Source organism: Pinus tabuliformis, chromosome 6 (genome assembly GCF_031772625.1).
Source record: "Pinus tabuliformis cultivar Carrire ecotype Pingquan chromosome 6, CPIR1, whole genome shotgun sequence".
Taxonomy (NCBI): Eukaryota; Viridiplantae; Streptophyta; class Pinopsida; order Pinales; family Pinaceae; genus Pinus; species Pinus tabuliformis.
The window spans coordinates 463,691,428-463,714,517 of NC_142292.1; the positions used below are offsets into that span (position 1 = coordinate 463,691,428).

General features: G+C 37.6%; 1 protein-coding gene across 1 annotated transcript; it reads left to right on the forward strand.

Annotated features, from left to right (window-relative positions):
* The first annotated feature begins 17,833 nt into the window (after positions 1 to 17,833).
* LOC149259318 (uncharacterized) lies at positions 17,834 to 22,214 on the forward strand. The gene is made up of 2 exons (XM_089418091.1): positions 17,834 to 20,834; positions 20,952 to 22,214. Exons 1-2 carry the CDS (start codon positions 18,242 to 18,244, stop codon positions 21,407 to 21,409), a joined length of 3,051 nt encoding a protein of 1,016 aa, XP_089274217.1. The 5' UTR covers positions 17,834 to 18,241; the 3' UTR covers positions 21,410 to 22,214.
* The last annotated feature ends 876 nt before the right edge of the window (positions 22,215 to 23,090 follow it).

The following is a 23,090-nucleotide window of genomic DNA, read 5'->3' on the forward strand; positions in this document are numbered from 1 at the left end:
AACGACGCTTTAGACACAACTTGCTTTTTCACTTTTAAAGAGTCGAGAAAAAGCTAAAGATGACTCTAGTCTCCTTCGATGTTTTAACGAGCCTGAAGTGACAAATGCTCGGATGGACTTTTTCTGTTATAGAGTCTGAAAAAGGCCAAAAGAAACTGCTCTGGAGATCTAGGCAGAGGGTGTGCCAAACTTTTCGCAAAACCACAGAATACTTTTTACGGTACGGGTGGTCGATCTTCGTGAATGCTGTGTTCACTGCATTGCGATCGGTAGGGCGGCCGACACGGCTTCTTAAGGATAAAGGATATATGCCTATAGGGGTCTCCCAATATATACGCGACGGTACATGGGAGCACAAGTCCGTATTAGTGCTATCGTCCCTCAGGAGGAATCACCCACCTTCTTAGAGATCGACAGTCACTACGTTTAACGACGCCGGAACACGTCTCTACCTAGACCTCTATGTTGTGCGTTATGTTGCAAAGCGTTGTTAGGTTCATTCAATATATTTTAAGTTGATCTTTTTAAAGTTTGTCTTTCAGGATCACCACGAGATGTATTGGTACAAATTCCTAAATGCAGTCTAAGATGATAAGCAAGCTTTATAATCTTTCAACTTTGAAAATCCTAGCTACTAAGGGAAAAGAGAGCGACTATCTTTTCTCAAAGAGCAATCAGCACACTCTAATGCACTCTTCCTAAATCATACATGCAATCTTATCAAAATGCAAAATGCACAATGCAGGTGTTTGTTTTCACTTTCTTAGTATAAATGCTTACAAAGAAAGCTTTTTGTACAACTTTGAATTTGCTTTTAAATGACTGTAAAATAAACAAGTTTACTTTTTCCAAAATCAGCAAGGGTAGAAGAGATTACAAGCACTTTGCGATTTTTTGAAAGGAATACTCGTTTCGACACTTAAAAGTGACAAATTCAAACCAATAAGCAAAAGCAAATGATAATCAAACTGCAAACAGCCAATGAACTCTCTCCTAAGATCATAATCAATCAATCAATCAGATCTGAATCAAGGCTACAGGATGACTATTTCGCTCATGCAAAGGAAAACTGTAAATGATGCCACAAACACATAAAAACACTTACAGTCTTTTTGTACAAAAATGAGGCGGAATTCAAGCAAAGAAAAGGGGTATCAGAGGTGGTACCTATCCTGGTTAAAGGCTGCAAAAACAGAGATCAAAACAGGGCAAAAGACAGCAAGGAACCCCAGCTGCACAAGGCCACACTGGTTCAGCGCAAGTGTAACACTGTCAGTTTGACATTCAGCGCAGGTAGCCTTCACGGGACCTGCGTTGAAATGCAGACTGCCTTCACAGTGTCTGCGCTGAAAGGAGAAACTCTCGTTTCTCTTGGTTTCCGGGTCATAAAATGCTCAAAAATCAACTGTTTCAAGCCAAATCAGAAACACAAGCAAGGTATAAACAGAGGGATGCTTTGAGAGGGTACTAAAGACTATCACAAAGGATCATCAAGTCATTTGTGAGTCCATTGTTGAGATCATAGACAAAAACCCAGTGAAGGATCAAAGCAGCAACATTCTACTTTGCAAAGCAGTTCGATTGTTGCTGTTAAGTCTATGAGGTAAACAATGATGCAAACAAACAAAATGACTAAAACAAAGTTCTTCCCTAGTGGAGTCGCCAATTTGTTGTGGGGAAAAATGCCTATGCAGGACGATCCTATCCACCTAAGGTGTGACAGTACCTTAGCAACAAACGAACACAACTACTTCGGTTTCTTCCTTTATGAAATATGAAAGAGAGGAGATTGGTAGACTTACCGTTATCTTTCAGTTGTCCCTCGATCTAGATCCTCTCCTCTTTGTGTGTCCATAGCTACTTGCCTCCTTGCTTTTGCTCCCACGAGATCACAAGAGAACAACTACCTGTGACAAGAGAACAGCTACATGCAACAAGAGAAGGACACGATACAAAGGCAAATATACATATTCATAAATGATTCAGGATTAGAAGTAAATCAAATACACTAATGCAAATCATGCAATAAACACCAGCATATAGGAAAGAACCAAGAAGCTTTATTGATTGATAAACAAGGTTCAGGAAGAGATACAACCCATAAGGTTCCAACCCAGCATCTCCTTCCCAGCAGAATGGAATTCCTTCTTCAGCCCCTTTCAAAGCATAAGCACCCAATGATCTAACCACAATCCAACAGTAATTCTTTGCAATTACAATATTCCAGCCTCCCATGACCTCCTGAGAGAGATCTATATATAGGAGTTTTGGAGAAAGGATGAGTCAGCTTGAGGCTGGCATGGAGCTGACTAGTGTCCTCTCCCACTTCAGTTCTTGAGTCCACTTGGAGGTTCTTGCTTCCACTTGGAGATTTGGAACCTCTTACTCATCACCAGTCGAATTCCCTGATCCAAGTGTCATTTTGGAAGCTTCCTGGGCATTGACACCTTGAGAAATGAGTCTGCCACTTGTCCAGTTACGCTCAGCGCAGGTAGCCTTCTTTGCAGTTGACATTCAGCGCAGGTAGACAGTGGAGCAGTTGACATTCAGTGCAGATGCTCAGTGGAGCAGTTGACATGATCCAGAAATGGCCTGTTTTTGAGTGTTTTCAGGTGGAGAACTTTTGTGAATTGCTGTGGTTTGCTGGCCTTGTCCCTCTAGGGGTAGGAACAACATGTTTAGGGACTTTGGATCCCTTAATTATTGACATTTCATGCTCAGTGATGTAAGGCACAAAAATGTCTATAACATCCTCTTGACAATCTATGTAAAATAATTTCTTCTCAGCACACTTATGACCTTTAGTGTATTTGCTATCACAACTATAACAAAGCCCTTTTGCTCTATTTTCTTCCAATTGTTGGGGTGTCAACCTTGTAGGTTGTGGAAGGATAGGGGAAACAACACGTCCATCCTTATAGTTGTGAATGGTAGCCTTCCTTGTTGCCATAATTTTGCTTTCCATTTTTCTTGCCAAGATGAATGCCTTCTCCAATGAGTTAGGTTCTCAAAGCCAAACCTCATGTTGGATGTTATCTTTTAAAGTCCCTATGAACACATCAATCCTATGCTCCTTTGGAATATGTTTGACCCTTATATTCAATTTTGGATGTTCGCAATGTGCTCCATCATTAAACCCTTTTGTTTTAGGTTTATCAATTGGCTAAAGAAAGTGTTGCTTTTTGTATTCTCATAATGTGCTATCATTTCTTCCATAAAAATTGCTCAAGTGACAATTTGTTTACAAGAGCAAAGACATTGTTACAATACAAATTAATTTGGTTCCAAATATAAAGTTGCAATGCGTACCTTTTGTGTACTTTTCACATTATGGAGATCGAAAAATTGCTCTATATGTAGTGTTATCACCTAGATTTAACCTTAGGCTAAAGGAAGGCAATGCCAGGGTAACCACAAACCACGCTTAGCCAAGTAGCTAGCCCCACTTGGCCGGGAGAGGGCTCTCTCTGTAAGGATCTCAGTTAAGATTACTAGATCAGGTGAAGAATATTAGGCTAGGTATATTAGCACGAAAGTTTTGATTGGATTTTAAAGGGGCTTTGTCGGATCAGGAGGAGCTGGGCAGTTTAGGTCTAGGAAATTAGGTCAGAAATGCAGGGTGTTCTATGGGGCAAGGTAGGCATAGGCTTTAGCACTCTAGAGCTTGATGAGGTGAGATGTTTAAGACTGGTGAGAATCTAAGAAGGTAATTTGAGAATCATGGATCCTTCCTGGACTACAGAAAACATGAAATGGTGAATGGTTTCCCAAGGCAGAGCACTGATGCAATGAATTCTGCCTATCAAACTTGAAAACATTCAACTAGAAGCAATGAAATGATTGATGGCATACATAAAACATATAAACATATAATAACATAAGAAGAAACTATACTAAAACTCCATACCACAGGGATCCCATAAAAATAATTGCAATTCTTATTAATATCCTGCCAAACTGCTTACAAAGGTGTGCAATCAAGGTCTGAGCATCCAACTGAGTCCAACCCTCAACAAAGAGAAAGAAGAAGAAGATATAGACAAGTATCCAACCTCTACCCATCCTCAGGGGTCGAATCCCTAAGATGAGGAGCTAATCCAACTGATAGTGAACAAGAAACAGGAATATAGGCATCATCAACAACTTGCCTCTTAAAGTGAAAAACTAATTCATTTGAGCTCAAACTAACTCCTAAAGAAATGAATCTACCCTCTATCACTATTTTTCTATCATAATTACATGCCAAGTCATCATTTACAATGGCAGATCATCCACCATGAGAGAGAATCCATGATTACAGTAAAAAAACTAGAAAAATAGCAACCCTGAGCAAAACTGCCAAAAGCATAATGCCATTGGGCAAAAGCGCAGTGCCACTTTCAGGTCCCTTTTGGAGGCCTTCCCGTAATCCAAATTGAGCCCAAGGTAGCTCATTGGAAAGGTATTCAAGTCTAGTTTCCAAAACACCTAGTATTCCTACATTTGGAGCTCATTTGACACCTCAAAACTGGATTCTCCCAAGGTTGCTTTTGTGTGTCCAAAAAGTGGCAGAAAGGTCATTTTTAGGGTGTTTCTTGACCTTTTGGTGGACCAGTTCTGCCCCAAGAACTTTGAAACTTGCTAGGGTTCATGTCCTCATCGCTCTGAATCCAAAAATGTAAACCATTTCTTCATTGGGTGCCCCTAGGAAAATCGCAGCTAGGCAATTTTCTTGTGTAATGAAACTCAAAATTTGCAAATGACAAAATTTGCTCAAAACTTGCCCAAACTTGGTGTGAAGCACCACCATCATGTGCTCTGATGAGCCAAGGAAGATTCAGCCAACATTCTAAGTCTATCCTCCTCTTTCTTGCCTTTCAAGGCCTGCCTTAGCATAGCTTTCATTTTCTTGACCCTCCTGTTGCAAATCTTGTTGCGGGTCTTGTAATGATAGGCCATGTGTCTGATCATCTGATTGTCTCTGTTGGCCTTCTGTAGCAGCTTCTCAAGGTGTAGGTTGACTCTCTCAAGCCAAGTCTCCCTATCATCTTCAATCTCCTGCTCAATAGGAGTCAAAGTGACTTGTGTCTCTTTGCCACTTTGCCTTTTTACCTTGAGCATTTCCAACTCCATGAGGACTTGTTTGTCACTCAACTGCTTGTTTTCTTGCTCCAAGTATGTGATGACATACTTGGCCCTCTCTAAATTGTCCATCAAAGCCTGTACTTGAGCCTCCTGTTCCCGTATGATGATGTCTTTTATTGTTTCTTTATCATGGGCCTCTAAGTCAATGATTTCCATGCCATGATGAGAGTAATGTTGCTTTGGCTCATCATGCTCTATCAAGTCAAAGTCTCTTTCCTTCTCCTCATCATCATCCAGCATCTTTTCCTTCCATTTTTGCAGCTGCTGCACCTGTACCTGCTATTTCGATGAAGAAAGAAAGGTCCCTTCCACATCCCGTGGAGAAAACACTTGCCTATCGGCTACAAATAGTTTCCTTGTGCCCCTCTGATATGTCATGTAAACGGGCACCTTAGTAGTTCTGGTATCCTTGGCCTCCTCATTTGTTTTCACTTGAGCACTGCTAGAAGGTCCTCCTTGTCCATGTTTGCTAAGTTTTGAAGCTGTGTACCCCTAGAGAAGGTATGGTGGGAGTGAGTATGGGTGATTAGGAATAAGGGAAGGGGAAATGATCTTATGTGGTATTTTGGTGGACTAATGAGAAGGAGGGTATAAACTATGAAAATGAGAGAGAGGGACTAGGGTTTTAGGATATTTCTTTGGGGATGAAGGAATAAGGGATATGGAGGGATATGTAGGAGGGGTTAGGGTTTTTAAAATAGGTGAAAGGAGATATGGGAGGTTTAGGGTTTTTAGGAATAAGTGGTGGGAGGTATAGAAAGAGTTAGGGTTTTAAGGCATGATTTAGAGGAAATTTAGGGTTTCAATTTAGGCATGGCTAATTAACCTTAAGTAAATTAATTGAGTGCCAAGAGTGAAGCTTAGGGGTAACACTTACCTGTTTGAGGGATGAGAGGGTAATTTGGAGGTTTCTTGAAAGTTTGAGGGTTTTCTAGCCCTCCTGCACAAAAGTGTAGTGCCACCATTCAGAAGCACAGTGCTAAGCCGAAAGCACAACGCCTGTGTAAATTTGCACTGTGAAATTTGGCTAAAAGCGCAGCACCGTTTCCAAAAGCACAGCGCCACTTCCGGCTCCCTTTTGACTGCCTTCCAGATGTCCAAATTGAGCGTGGGATAGATCGTTGGAACTTTTCGAGTCTACTTTCCATAACACATTGAATTTTTCAATTTGGAGCTCATTGGCCTTGTCAAAAGCTCAATCTCCCAAGACTGGTCAAAATGTGCAGAATGAGGCTACCAAAATGCAGAGTGTTGTTTCAGTCAACTTTTGGAGGTCTTACTCAACTCCAAATTGAGCTCATGATAGGTCATTGAAAATTTCTCTGTGTTTGGTTATCATTTGACTCATCAAGAAAGTCATTTGGTCCCTCCAGCTAGGAGAAAGCTTTATTTTCCCAAGGTCACTATAGAAGTGCAACAACTCTCTTGTAGCAACTGTATTTTTGACTTCTCTCTAAAACCATGACACCTGTGTAAAAATTGAAGGATATTTTTCTTCCTTGGCCTATTGTGGACAAAAACCTCTCTCATTTTTTCCAAATTCTTCCCTGTTTGGTCTAAAACATAGTTTGAAGAAAAACCGACCCTATGTGTTACAAATGATTTGTCCCTTGGAATGACTTATTGAAAAATGATGGAGACATGATGTGTATGGGTTGGAATGGCCTCATACTCACTGAAATGACATCCCTTATGCCTCATATACTTATATGTCTCTGATTTCCTAGCCAACCCTAGCTCAATGGGTGATGAAATTAGGGTTTAGTGCTTGTGGAAAATGATGATTTGGACACCCTTGGGAAAAAACAACTCCCTTTGGCATGCACTTAATCCTTTGAAACTTTACCCTTTCATTTGACTATTTCCTTTGAAAAATTGATCTTTTGATGGTCTGGCATCTTTGGAACATTGAGTCAATAGCTTGGGATGGTGAAATTATTACATTTGAAAGACATAAAATTACATAATGAAATAAGCATTTCTCTTTACAAATCAACTGCACATGGTGAAGGGATGTTATTTGATCACCCTCTACTTGCTGGTCTTATGTAATGGAATGAACCTTGGCAACCCTAATGACCTAATGAGACCTTGAAGGATTGAATTTCAAGATGACATAATGACCTCATGGCTGATAAAAATGGCATGATAAAAATAACTTTATGGATGATTTACAATCAACAAGATATGAAACTATGCCAGCAAGTAATCACATTTAGGGAAGAGTGATGTTTTTGGACTAGGACTACCATCAGTGACTAATTTTTTGCATGACCTAGTGGAATGATAAAAAATTGCTGAATTGGACCCTTAAAATGATATGAAAAGAGGATTTTTGATCACTGATGGTAGGATACAAATACTGACAATAACATGTAGTATCCATGTTACGGGATCCTTGCCATCAAACTTCCTCATATCGATCTTTGGAACATGGTGGGTCTTCAATCCAACGTTAGAGTCTATGAAATCATGATTAACATTTCTTTTGTTCTCATCATGAGTTTCCTTTACTACCCTTTCACCATTAGTAAGCATTTCTTGTAGCAACTTAGTCAAATATATCTTCAAATCTTCCATCTTAGCGTCCATGACATTCATCGTAGCTTCCATGCCATTCATCTTAGTGTCCACGTCTTTCTTTAAACCATTAATCTTAGCTTTTGTTACCTTTTGTGAGAGTGAAATTTGTTGAGCTTGGTCTCATAATTTTGATATATCATGTTGCATTTCTTCCTCTTCTTCATGAGTCATGCTAGAGCTTTCAGGTTGCTTACTATGTGTTTCCATTTTCTTTCTTTGGAGCATCAATTAATGATAGTTATGCTTCACTATGCCCTTTGAACTACAAACTAATTTTTCAACCCAAACTTATGAAAATTTTTAAAAAGACTACACACCTTTTTTTTTTCTTTGTAGAAACTCGATATGGAATCTGTTGTATCTCTATAATTGCCGGTCTCCAAGGTCCGAAATTTCTTCCTGTGATAGACCTCTTTGTCCTCTTTCCATATCCACTAGTCTGATCAAAATTGGATTATCCAAGAAAGAGTTATGCTCAATCTCCCAAGATGACTTGATTATATAATTTTTCAGTAGAGCGCAGTTGTACGACATGCCACATGTCACTGTTTCGACCTTCGGATCTGAAAAAGATATAAAAAAAAACTACATTCCATCCTCTTTCTGTAACTTCTTATGAAATTTCAATTTGATTCTCATAGAGAAGGTTATAACGATTTTCCCAAGATCACATGTTTGGAATGTAAATCGGGAGTCTGCCAAAACCCTAACTTCATCAGAGAATATCTCTGAAAATATAGCGAGACAAGATCTGAAATTTGGACCTGAGGTTTAGAACGATTTCAACTCAAATGTGTTTTTCATTTATATTCTGAAACGTGGCAGAAAAAAGTGATAGTGAAAATGCCACGATGGCCTGTTTGGAGCAACGAAACCCTAGAATCCAAAGCTTTGATACCAAATGTTATGAAACCAGCTCACAAAAAGATAGAAAATAAAGATCAACGCCTTATAAATCAACCTCTTTGAGGGGGTAACCTCCTTTACATTACACAAATGAACAATTCTTGGATGATACAAATGAAAAAACCTCCTTTATATATATAGGAGTCTAAGGGGTCACAATATAATAAAAAACGACATAACAATAATAATATAAGGGCATAACAATAACAATAGTGGGCTTCTATGGGGGCACAATAATAACAATATGGGGACAATAGGGGCACAACAATAATAATAAGGGATACAATGACAATACTAATGGGGGAATCACTAGTATTGTAGGGATCTAACACTAGTAGTGTCTAACATTGTTGAAACCATAGATGCATGATAGGATTGTTATTAATTGCTAATATCTAAAGGCTTTGTGTCACAAAGGTGGAATCTAGGGCTTGCAAGAGTAAAAGTTTGTTATCTTGATTAAGTTTCTTTAAGCCTTAATGATATGATCTAGGGTTTATGACAATAATCCTAGCATAAGATTGAAGTATATTTCTCTTGCTAATTATGAACCTAACTAGGTTTAGATGTCTAAAGTTTGAATTTTTTAATGCTTCCATTATAATGAATTGATTTTAGGTTAACTTCATACATTTGTATATTTTATTTGGTTGTACTTGCTATTGAAGGATTTGTAGGTACACAATCTTCAAGATGATAAATATGTTCATATAAGCATGACAAAGGAAGATGACCTTGATACTGTAAGAAAGAATGAAATCCATAGAAGGTCCTCTGATGCTATAGAAGAAGAAAGTAAGAAAGTAGTTAATCTCCCTAATTTAAGAGAGAACATGGTTCAAAGAAAATAGTACATATCTCCAATTGAGAGGAAGGGAATATTATGATGGATACATTGTAAAAGGAATCAAAGAGTGAATATATCTGCAATATAATTGAAAGTAGAAGAAATCTTCCGAAAATTTGCATATTGTTAGCTTGATGATAATATAAGCAACATCCAAATGAATAAGGACTCTGAAGGTCTGTGTTTACATGTTTGTATATTTGAAAGTTCATTATTGATTGGGGTGTGTTTGTACAGGTAAATCTCTCCATGAAGAAGGATGAACACTTTGGAATCATGCTTGGACAAATGGATATATCTATGTTATTAGGGAGAGATGAAGCATCTAATGGCAGATGCTTGGGAGGACATATGGCTGAATTATGTGTGTTTTATGTCTAGATCCTGAAGAGGGAGGGTGGCGTTGGTCTTGGAGCTCTGACCTTGGATACACACCTAGATCCTTAGGTTGATGGTTAGTCAGTAAGCTTGATGGTACCTAGACTAGCTGAAAGCTTTAGTCCATCTTAGTCCCACTTGGATAGATTAGCTTGGTCAGGAATCTAGTCAGCAACATTGAGTGTGCTAGAACTCTTCGTAGTTAATTTTGGAGATCTTCCATGTACCTCTATAGATATGGGTAATTATGAATACCTCCCTAGTTAAGAGGGAGTGCTGAAGAATGTAACTAGTGTCGGTCTTCATAATTGTATTTGATTCATTATGTATTATATTTATCAAACAAAAGAAAAATAAATTTCATTATTAAATAAATTGACTTATTAAAGCATGGGTTTCATGCATGGGTCAATTTTTTTTAGGTCATAGCCTCCATTGCAAGCTTCTAGGGTTTATGTCAAGTGTCCTTGTCCATGTCATATTGTAAAGAACCCTTCTTGGGATTTATTTGTCAAAGAAGAAATTTATTTTATTGTATTTTAGGTCTTCTAGGCCTCCACCACCAAGTTGGCCTCAAAGGAGGACAAGTGGACCTCAACAGGGGAATTTGACTTGAGTCACAAGAAGCCTATATATTGGATAAAATCGACCTCATTTATCACTCATCTCACACAAGTTCGAATTGCAATAACTGGTAGTAGAAAAAGTGTGAAGTGTTGGAAATAATACTGAGAGGGGGGGTGAATCAGTGTTATCACATCAATAAAACTTTTTCATTTCCATATTCAGATTCATATATGCTACTTCCACAACTTCTTATGATTGAGTTAGTTGATCCTTAATGAGTGCATTAGAACATTATCAACCATATTAACAGTAAACAGGTGCAGTAAAATAGAACAGATCACTGATTCAAAATAGAACAGATCATCACACATAAGCCACACACATGAACACCATGATATAAGGTGGAAACCCAATGTGGGAGAAAACCACCTGCTGCAAGTCATCTCAATCTTCTTCTTAATAAGAAAATCCTTTTACAAAAGTTCTGTACTAGTGCAGTCCTTTACTGGTATGCAGGCTACTACCTGCAGAGAGCTACAACCCTCTCTCGTTCTCCAGTATCTCCTGGAAGGGAGCTACAACCCCCATAGTTCTTGTACTAGCCGATCCGTTTACTAGTACGCAGGCTGTGACCTGCTACAATGCTCCAAAGTTTTCAACTGCTATTGGAAGGGAGCTACCACCCCCTTAGCTCTTGTACTAGCTAAGATACTAGTACGTAGGCACCGACCTACAATCTTCTCTCCTCCAGGTACCATGTTTCATTAATTTTCAGACTGGATACGCTAAAGCACAACATCATAATCTGAAAGGCCACGTTTCATCCAATTTTCATACTGGACACATTAATATCATTGAAGCTCATAATCAATCAATACTAGCATCATCAATCTCTGAATTACCCAATCACCAGATCAATACATATACAAGGATAATATGTGTGTCAGCAATTAGATCTAGTCCATTAGATCACATAAATATGAGTCATTATGATCCTGATCCATTATTAGATCTCATCCATCAACACAATCAATCAAACTGAATATGTAGAATACTGACACCATTAAATAGTCATCATAACACATCAACAACCTGAACCACCTGTAACTTTAAACATCATAGCTCAAATGGTATACGCTACTACAATGAACCAAACCTGCGTACATACGCGCTTTCACCAAAGCCAACCAGTGTACAGATCTATAAATATTCAATCATGACTTGCATGCAAGAGAAAAGTTCACGCACTTTCATGATTGGTTCATGGTATTAGTCCGACAGTTTTTGATCCTATGGTTTTGGTCCATGGTATTGCATCCAAAAGTGTTGATCTCATGCACTTTCATGGTTGGTTCATGGTATTAGTCCGACAGTTTTTGATCCTATGGTTTTGGTCCGTGGTATTGCATCCAAAAGTGTTGATCCCAAGTATTGGGTCCGTGGTATTGTGTTATTATGGTTTTGGACCATCGTATTGTGAAAGGCCTAAGACTATAAAAGAGGAGGGAGATCATTTGGCAAAGCATCATCTGAATTATTGAATATCTGATAAAGTGCTAGATCTGGAACACTATGATTGGGTTATGGTGTAGATCTGGATCTGAGCTAAAGAGGGATCTCACCGATTGATGGAGAACAAGATCTAAGGATAGATCGAGATCAAATGGTTTGAAATGAACTATCTCTATATAGTTGATTATGCTTATTCTAGATCTGTATACTGATGCTTGTAATGATCTGAACTCGGTATAACTTAAGTTTGAAATCGCTGCAAGTCATTATTGAATATTTATAGATCTGTACACGGGTTGGCTTTGGTGAAAGCGCGTATGTACGCAGGTTTGGTTCATTGTAGTAGCGTATACCATTTGAGCTATGATGTTTAAAGTTACAGGTGGTTCAGGTTGTTGATGTGTTTTGATGACTGTTTAATGGTGTCAGTATTCTACATATTCAGTTTGATTGATTGTGTTGATGGATGAGATCTAATAATGGATCAAAGATCATAATGACTCATATTTATGTGATCTAATGGACTAGATCTAATTGCTGACACACATATTATCCTTGTATATGTATTGATCTGGTGATTGGGTAATTCAGAGATTGATGATGCTAGTATTGATTGATTATGAGCTTCAATGATATTAATGTGTCCAGTATGAAAATTGGATGAAACGTGGCCTTTCAGATTATGATGTTGTGCTTCAGTGTATCCAGTCTGAAAATTGATGGAACATGGTACCTAGAGGAGAGAAGATTGTAGGTCGGCGCCTACGTACTAGTATCTTAGCTAGTACAAGAGCTAAGGGGGTGGTAGCTCCCTTTCAATAGTAGTTGAAAACTTTGGAGCATTGCAGCAGGTAGCAGCCTGCGTACTAGTAAACGGATCGGCTAGTACAAGAACTATGGGGGTTGTAGCTCCCTTCCAGGAGAGACTGGAGAACGAGAGAGGGTTGTAGCTCTCTACAGGTAGTAGCGTGCGTACCGGTAAAGGACTGCACTAGTACAAAACTTTTGTAAAAGGATTTTCTTATTAAGAAGAAGATTGAGATGACTTGCAGCAGGTGGTTTTCTCCCACATTGGGTTTCCACCTAATATCATGGTGTTCATGTGTGTGGCTTATGTGTGATGATCTGTTCTATTTTACTACACCTGTTTAATGTTAATATGGTTGATAATGTTCTAATGCACTCATTAAGGATCAACTAACTGAATCATAAGAAGTTGTGGAAGTAGCATATATGAATCTGAATATGGAAATGAAAAAGTTTTATTGATGTGATAATACTGATTCACCCTCCCTCTCAGTATTATTTCCAACATGAAGTTTAAGAAGGAACCTGGAATCAAAGTTTTTGGGTCTCTCTCTCTCTCTCTCTCTCTCTCTCTCTCTCATGTGCAACGAAATTCTAAAGTTGCATCGAAGCTAGGAAACTACATCAAAGCTATGAAGATGCATCAAATCTACGAAGTTGCATCGAAGCTATGAAGTTGCATTAAGGTCGAAGTTGTGAAGCTGCATCAAGGTCGAAGTTGTGAAGCTGCTAGGTCGGAGCTACTGAAGTTGCTAGATCAAAACTACAGTCTTAAAGATGGGTCGAAGTTTTGAAGCTAGGGCTCAAAATTTTGGGTTTAAGTTGCATTTGAGAAGATGGAAGAGCTAACTTGCTGGAGGAGGAAGGTATTTTGGTTTAGGGTCTTAGTCTATCTCATTTTGAATTACTGAAGGAAGAGTTCTTGACTGGGTTTTCCCCTGGTTATGCACCTACATCTGATGTCCTTGATCTTCGTTTTTTGGTTTTGGTAATTTCTTAATGAAATAAGATAAAGGAAGAACATAAGAAATATTATAATAACAATCACAAGTAATTATCAACAAGAGAACACATTTCTACCTCTCTGTTTTCTAAAAACACCCTCACCCTGTTTACATCATTCATAGGTGATCTTCGACCCAAAATTGATTTTCATCATTGGCATTTGACTAGGTGGTTTCCCTTATGTTCAACGTCAACTTACATTATTACACATTGGGATTTGTACAGTACCTTGAGTTCCATTTTCCTCAATGGTCGAATTCCTCACCTCTGTTAGCAACTTTATTATTGGTTGTTATTTAGAGGGTCTCCTCCATGTACTATTCCATCTAGCCCATGCAAGAGAGTAGTTGTTGGTGTCTTGTTCAATCTTTTCATATGAATCCTTCCAAATCATTGCACTTTTGGTCACACTCATGTTGGTTGGGGGGGTGCCACATTTATTCACACTTGTTAGAATGTAGTAGGTACCTTGACACCCATTATCATTATCAATATGTGGTCTTTTGTTTTTTAATGGAAGACATCAATAAGGGGTAATCAAACAATTTCTCCCATGTTCGACTTCAACTCATGTATTCACATAATGTAGATTTGTACCATCAACTATCGATTTTGAATATGTTAGGTTGTGTTAGCATTCTTGTTCATTTGATAGCTTCATCAATTATTGTCAATGGCCTCCATCTTTATATGTTGCTTCTTGGTTCAATATCAACTTATATATTGGCACCCAAGTTTTGGATAGTACAACTCCTTACTGCATGACTTTGGTACTTCATAGGAAGATCAATTGTTCACTTCATTTGCTCGAAATATTCTCCAACTTTATATACTGAGACATAACTCCACTATTTATTGTTCGTTATGATCTATTTGACATGGATCCACTATGTATTTTTGTGGCCATGACTGTCATTCTCTATATACTGATGTTTATGGATCCATAGTGTACTTGACTTGGTGTCTATTCTTTCCTTTCTCCGAGCATCGATATGCCCACCTTGGGAGATGAGTTGCTTTTCTAATTTTCTTTTGCAAGTGTTGCTTGACCCATTATCTAGTGAACTTCTATTGGGTCCTCTTGACAACATCCTCTTGGTCATATATAATGTATTTCGGCCATCGAATACCCTTTTGACCTCACACATTAGGGGGCAGCTATTATAACATCTTTTGCGACAATTATCTTAAGATGTAGTTCTTGGCTAGGTTATCATATCCCTTTCCATATCGAAGACTTGTTTTTCGTAGAAATTTCTTAACAAACAATTTTTAAGTTTCCATATGCTCTTCTTGTTTTGGGATCCTAGGTATGCACATGATTCTCCCAAAAGCATCTCACATATGTCTGCGAGTCTCTTAAAAAAAACTCGTGTATGCCTACATAATGAATTTAAAAAATATAAATATGTGCAATTTAGCACTTTCTCAAGTGGAATGTATGAGTTAGACCGGAAGCCAATTGCTACAACTCATGTCATAACCATCCCAACCAATTATTGATGGTATATAATGATGCTTTGTGTGTAGGAAAACACATTTCTTACTAGTGCAATACAATACTATTAAAATTCTCACATATCCAAGTACACAGGAAATCCCTCTTTCCTAGTTTTCCTCATATTACTATATTGTTATGTTGAACCCTCATATCTCACACATTACTTTTGGAGCAAAAGGATAAAGGATAAAGGAGGAGAAATTCAGTGGCCAGGAAGGAGGGATTCAAAGAATGGTTCGTGCAATTCCAATGGCAAGGGTTAGGTGACTGGTTATACTGTATTGTTGCCCAAATATTGATAAAGAAACTCATGTTCTTATTCCTATTTCAATGTTTTATGTGAAATGTTCTCAATTTGTATTTGAAATTGGATTATACTAACTTTTTATGTACAATTATGCTTTGATCTCTCTACTAGTTATTGTATTCTTGCTTTTTGGTTGCAAGTCTAAAGATAAGGAGTTAGAGAAGAAGATACAACTTCTAGATCTACTCCAACTGTTGAACTACCAAATAGATCTTCCATCCTTTAGATCATGTATTGTATTTAATACTTATGTTATTGGGCTACTATGTTGAGCTTCTATTATTCACTCTATTAAGGTTTTCAACCCCATACTTAGGGAAATCTTTCCTGCAGCATAACAATATCAAGAAATCAAGAAATAACCTCATAGGCATATTTAATTATGGTTTGAGGCTATCAAAGTTTTGTAAGACATTCTAAATTTTTGATAATTTTCTTCAATATAACCATCATATATCATGTCAATAAAGTTTAACATTCTCAAGATTCAGGGTGACTCCAAGAACATTCAATGTTTGAGTTCTAGATGGATGTAGGTTGTAACTTTTGAGAATCACTCTCTTGAACATGGGACCAAATCAAGAAAGCTTGTAGGAATTTTTATAACAATGACTATGCAATTTTTTTTCATCCAATGTAGAATATGTTAAAATGACATGTCATATTCTTACAAATGAATGTAACTTGGGGTGCTTTATTTAGTGGATTGAAACATTTTCCATGGTTCAAGACAACGAGCTAGAGGTTAGAGCTAAAGTTATAAATAGACGAGATTGGTTGTATTGAAGAGAACACAAAATTGTGAGAGCATGCATCACTACCATAACACAACAACATTAGCAAGGAAAAGGGACGATTACAAATAAATGATCGGCATGCATTTATCTCTATTCATTACTAAAGTCAAACACAATTGAATAGGATAACTTTTGTTGCAAGGTTCCTCGCTAATAGTTTATGATGGCTTCATTATAATAAACCCAATATCTTAGAGTTCAAAAATGACTTATCTTTGGAGCACATCCTATTTAGTAATTTAAGATTTTACGAGAGGATTATTATTGTTGGTCTATGATGGTGTTGAGCTCAATTATTCTCATCTACCAAATATTAGAAAAGTATATCTCAACACTGTTGCTTTATTCATTCATTTTCGTTTAACCCTTCCCCATGTTTCCTTAAAGTTAGTCTTTAAAATGCGAAGATAATTATAAATGATGAAACCTTTTATTTTATAAAGTTGTTGGATATGCTTATTGAGCATGAATTCGTGGAAATCTTTAGGATAACTGACACCTTTAAATGATTGAAACATTATGGATTGTAAATATTATAATATGAATAAACAATTTTAAAAAGTGACAATGTAAATTTTATGACATTCCAAGAGTTATTTTCAAATTAATTTGTTAAGAATTTAAGACTGCATATTTAAAAATAAGTACATTTACATGGTACGACTCAGAAGTAATATAACATATTTTTTATTTTTAACATGTTAATATAATAATTCTCATATATTTTATAGTGTATAAATTTTAAAATTAGTATTTACATGTATTTATCTATTTATAAACCATGCAATTTTTTTTATTAGGTTCATGCATTAGCTTTCCATATAACGACATTGATACACCTTTACCATCCTCATATGTTAGATCACCTCCCCTTTACCCTTAGCATAGAGTATGATATATATAGATATCTAGTAAGTAAAGAGAAGAGAATTTCTTAATGCATTTGTTCTCTTTATGTGGTTTTAGTTGCAGATTTGGCCTTAGAACTTTTGGGGGGACACTTGTTCACTCTCTTTTAGTTTTGTTTTGGGTTTCAAACTCCTTATATTTCCGGCAGTGGGTTTGGATGTATCCATTGTAATTCTCAAAAGTCCAAATTACAAAAGTCCAAATTTGTTATGGGCTACTTAATTAGGAGTCTACAAGGCTTTACCTTCTTTAATCCTAGTCAAATAGGAATCTACAAGGCTAAACCTTCTTTAATCCTAGTCAAACCGACATGTGCCACACATATAAAGCGAGCAGCTCGCCAAGATTGAACGAGGACTTGAACGGTGATACGGAGTATGAAACATCCCTCCAACTTCCCTCTATAATCAGAACAACACCATGTTGACCAGGTTTGCAATATTCAAAAGAACAACTTGTTAGAGAAAAATCGGATCCCACCCATTTCATACTGGTTCTTAGCTTTCTGACAAAATATAAGATAGAGGGGGATAATATAAATAAATTTTACATACGTCACAAACAACTATATTTGAGATGCACGCGTGTGCACTGAGAGGGAATCTGTCGCAACCCATTCATGGTCCTCTCGCAGGTAGGATCAACCGAGGATGCTTCCAGATTGCAACATCTTCCTAACAAGGGTCTGCATACTTACACAGACAAGTCACTGATGTGCCTACATGTTTGATAGACAATGTTTACGACAGTGGGCTTCTGGAATTTCACGCTTCTCGATGCATTGCGTCACGTGACCAAATGTCAGAAGTTCCTACTTTATTCGGTCGCTGCCTAATTTTCCAACTGCAAGGAAATATTGAATAATTGACTTGTTGACCTGAAAACTATTGCCATTCAAATACATGGAATCCTCGTTCTGTAAATATATTCATCGATCTGTGATGAACAACAGGTTGCCATAGACAACACACGGAGAATTTGCCGGGAGAGATTAAGAAATGGCCTCCACCGAAATGGGAAATGCATATGGCCTTGTTTTATTGCTTGGATTGTTGCTCTGTCTGCAAAGCAATTGTCTGTCAGAAGAAGGCCAAATACTATTGCAGGTCAAGAAGAGCTGGAATACTAATGGGGAACTTAGCGATTGGAGAAGTAATTCAAATGGTGATGATCACTGTAACTGGACTGGAGTCACCTGTGATGGAAACACCAAGTCTGTTGTGGCTCTGGACCTTCAAAACTTGAATATCAGTGGAACAATTCCTTCCAGTATCTGTAAATTGAGTAATCTGAGGGACTTGAACTTAAACCTGAATTATTTTGGTGGGGATTTTCTGTCTGGCCTGCTGAATTGTACTCGTCTGCGGAACCTGTATTTGTCTGAGAACGTGTTCGTTGGGTCCTTGCCGGATGAGATATATAAACTGGAGGAGCTCGTGCAATTAGACCTCTCGGCCAACAATTTCTCCGGTGACATTCCTTCTGGATTCGGAAGGTTGCCTAACATCGAGTTATTGTTCTTGCACTCTAATCTGTTGAATGGTACTGTTCCTCCCTTCCTTGGAGATCTCTCTTCGTTAAAAAACTTAACTGTGTCCTACAACCCTCTGTCTCAAGGAGTAATCCCACCTGAACTTGGGAACTTGTCAAGGCTGCAGCAGTTGTGGATGAGAGATTGTAATTTAGTAGGAGAAATTCCAGAGTCAATAGGAAATATAACAGATATGGTGTTTTTGGACCTCTCAGAGAATCATTTGACGGGCAGGATCCCAAGAAAATTGATGGCCCTTTCAAACATGACAGATATGATTCTATATCGTAACAATTTATCTGGACCAATTCCAGAAAATATCAACAATCTTAAGAATCTTGTGAATTTGGATCTGTCAATCAATGAGCTCAATGGAAGCATCCCCAATGGGATTGGAGATTTGAGAAACCTAGAGACACTGCAGTTATTCATCAACCATCTCTCTGGGTCTATACCCTCTGGGCTTGATAAGCTTACTAGTTTAGTCCATCTCAATCTTTTTACCAACAAGCTTACAGGATTAGTGCCCCCGGGAATTGGGATGGGTTCTAAACTTGTTGAGTTTGATGTATCAACAAATGACCTGTCAGGTCCTCTTCCGCAGAATGTCTGTGCAGGTGGAGTACTGGTAGCTTTTATTGTATATGATAATAAGTTTAATGGCAGACTGCCTGGGTCTCTAGGAAATTGTCCTAACCTAACCGCTGTCCGAGTAGAGAATAACCAACTAAGCGGTGAGGTTCATCTGGGACTATGGAGTTCTCCACTCCTTGGACAATTATCCTTGACAAACAACGCCTTCCAGGGCCAAATTCCTGCCCAAATCACAAAAGCAGCCAATCTGTGGGCTTTGGAGATATCATACAATCAATTCAGTGGAAGTATTCCCTCTAGCATTTCACAGTTGTGGAATCTCAGCAGCTTTTTAGCCAGTCACAACAGTTTATCAGGTACTATTCCAGGGGAACTTACTAAATTATCGTCACTGCAGCGTCTTTCACTTGACCACAATATGTCAAATGGGGTACTCCCTATGACAATAATATCATGGAAAGAGCTTTCTCAGCTTAACCTTGCAAACAACAGCCTCACAGGTTCAATTCCCGCATCTCTTGGGTCGCTGCCAGTTCTTAACAGCCTTGACCTCTCAAACAATTTGCTTTCAGGGGAAATACCCCTTGAATTAGACAATCTCAAGTTGAGTTTTCTTAATGTGTCTGGCAACCTCTTGTCTGGCTCTGTCCCTGTTGGTTACAATAATCTGGCATATGATGAAAGTTTTCTTCGCAATCCTGGCCTGTGTGGAGGTGGGCCATTAAAGCTTCCTTCATGCTTCCAACAGAAAAAGGGATCTGAGAATCATCAATACAGGGTATTGATTGCGGTTATTGCTGTGGTGGTCATAGTCTGCTTGATTCTTATAGGTATCCTGTATAAGACATACAAGAATTTTTCTCAAGCTAAATCAAAGACACTCTCTTGGAAACTCACACCCTTTCACAGGCTGGAATTCGACGAATCAGACATTTTGAAGAGATTGACAGAAAATAATGTTATCGGAAGTGGAGGTGCAGGCAAAGTGTACAAGGTGACTCTGGGAAATGGCACTATTGTTGCCGTGAAACAGATCTGGAACAACAGGAAACTGCAGTTGGGCCAAGACAAGGAATTTCAAGCAGAGGTGGACACTTTAGGGAAGATTAGGCATGCCAACATTGTCAAGCTGCTTTGTTGCATCTCTAGTTCAGATTCTAATCTGTTAGTGTATGAATACATGCCAAATGGTTGCCTGTATGAACGGCTTCATAATTCTGAAGGGGAAACCCTGGATTGGCCTACTCGTTATAACATTGCTATTGGTGCTGCTCAGGGTCTGTCCTACTTGCATCATGATTGTTCCCCTCTAATAGTACACAGGGACGTTAAATCATATAATATATTGCTGGATTGTGAATGGAAAGCCCATATTGCTGATTTTGGTTTGGCTAAAACAGTGGAGAAGCTGAGTCAGGAGAATGTCATGTCAGTAGTTGCAGGCTCATATGGCTATATTGCCCCAGGTAAGACTTTCCAGTTAAACGGATAATGCTATGACATATATGTTTGTATTAACCAAATGTGTCAATAGAAAAATCACAATTCTAGCCAACTGATTCAACTGATTGATATGTGTGCAGAGTATGCTTACACCCTCAAAGTGAATGAGAAGAGTGACATATACAGCTTTGGTGTGGTCCTGCTGGAGCTTGTGACTGGCAAGAAACTCAATGATGTCGAATTTGGAGATGACTTGGGTATTGTTAGATGGGTTCGGAATCAGATTAACATTGACATTAACAGAGTCCTGGATTCACGCATAGCAGACTCACATAGAGAAGAAATGATGCTGATGTTAAGGGTGGCTCTGCTATGCACTAGCACTCTGCCCATAAATAGGCCTTTCATGAGGGAAGTTGTGGAAATGATGCTTCTCTGCAGCCCAGATGAAGAAACTAGGAAGGCGGTAGCTGCCACTTTGTCTCCCCATCTCAAGAGGAATCCCAGTGCTTTTACATCCAACTCTACATATGCTTTCTCTTCTGCACACAATAGCATATATCCTTTCCAGGGCAATGATTTGGCTTTAGACATGTGACCATTATCTTTATTATATCACCAATATCGGAAGCATTGTTCAGCGATGCTCTTTCCCTTGCTGGACTGCAGGAGCATTTGATTAATATAGCTGTACGAGATATAACTGGTTCTATTGGTTTGTTCCAAACCGGAAACGCGTCTACCCCAATGGAAGCATTTCATCAGTTCCTTGCATAGAAGCATTTGGGTTCATACAAAGAATAGGCCCACTGCCTCTCCAGCAAATACATCAGGAGATCAGCCCAATTTGGTAACAAGTCACCATAGGACCAGCATCTGAGAGTTTCCATATCCGCACTAATAGGAGCTGTTATGTTGTAGCATAACCTTCAAAATAAACAATGGATTAGAGACAATCCTTTGAGATCTGCATTCCCTTAACCAGTAAGTATATTGTATAATAGGACATTCTAGTAGTCCAACTGTAAAACATCTTAGGCAAATAGCTTGTCTCCAGATTGTTTACCACAGAGACTGCACACAGACTCCCAGAGTGATCCATATATCATTGAATTCATAATCATTGACGGATAATTGAAATCAATTCCATCAAACATTCTGTGCCATTCAAGTCAATTATGAGGCTGAGATGTACAATTATTCCAATATTTTAAATTTTTATACAGGCACTAGCTCATGAAAGATTAAGCACCATAACAGTAGCAGAGGAGGATATACAGCACAGCAGTCTACTAGACTTTAACAGCTACCTCCAAGACTAGTACTAACTAAAGAACAGCGAATTTTTTCCGGAGTACTTTTATTTTCATCGAGGTTTGTTTTAATATAAGAAATTTCACATAGTACTCTATCTATCTAAGGTTAATTTAACTTTGGTACTTTCTATGACCTTTCATAACTTTTATTCAAGTTTGTTTTAATACAATAATTTTTACATTGTTTTTATATAAAACGAGAGTAGTAAATACAACCTTCATGGCATATATTTCAATTTATCCAAGGTTTAATTTAACTTTGGCTCTCTGTTCCTTTTCCTAACTTTTATTTTCATTAAGGTTTGTTTTAATATACAAAAAAATCACAAAATAAGAGTAGTAAATGCAACCTTCACACCATATATCTCAATATCTCTGGTTAAAAACGATCTAATTTGTTGAGTGCAATTTTTTCTTAAATTTTATTCGTTATTTTTTCTTTTTCATTTCATTAATAAAATTTAATTAACTTAAATATTATTTAATTATTTTAATTTACAGAAATTCTGATTAAGAATTATCAAATATAAAATTTTCTTTTTTATAAACATATTTTTTTACATTTTATTTAATATAATATTTTTCCACATAAAAAAGAATTGATATGTAGTTTTAACTCTTCTTATTGATATGTAGTTTTAACTCATTATCATATATTTCATATGTTTTTAATTAGAAAATAAGTGATAGATTCCAAGATTTTTTAATTTATTTTGAAAAGTATATTTACATATATGCTCAAACAATTGTCTCACATTATATATCCAAAAAGCTTAATAAATTTATTTGAAATTATTTATGGGCAATCCTTTTAGATATTTGTATATGTATTTTACTATTTTACTTATGTCAAGTCTAAGTTGAGATTTAGTTTGAAATGTTAACTTAGGGGCACATTGATTTTTCCTTTTTGTTATTAACATATTTTTGCATGGTGCCATATGTCCACTCCATGTCGAGCAC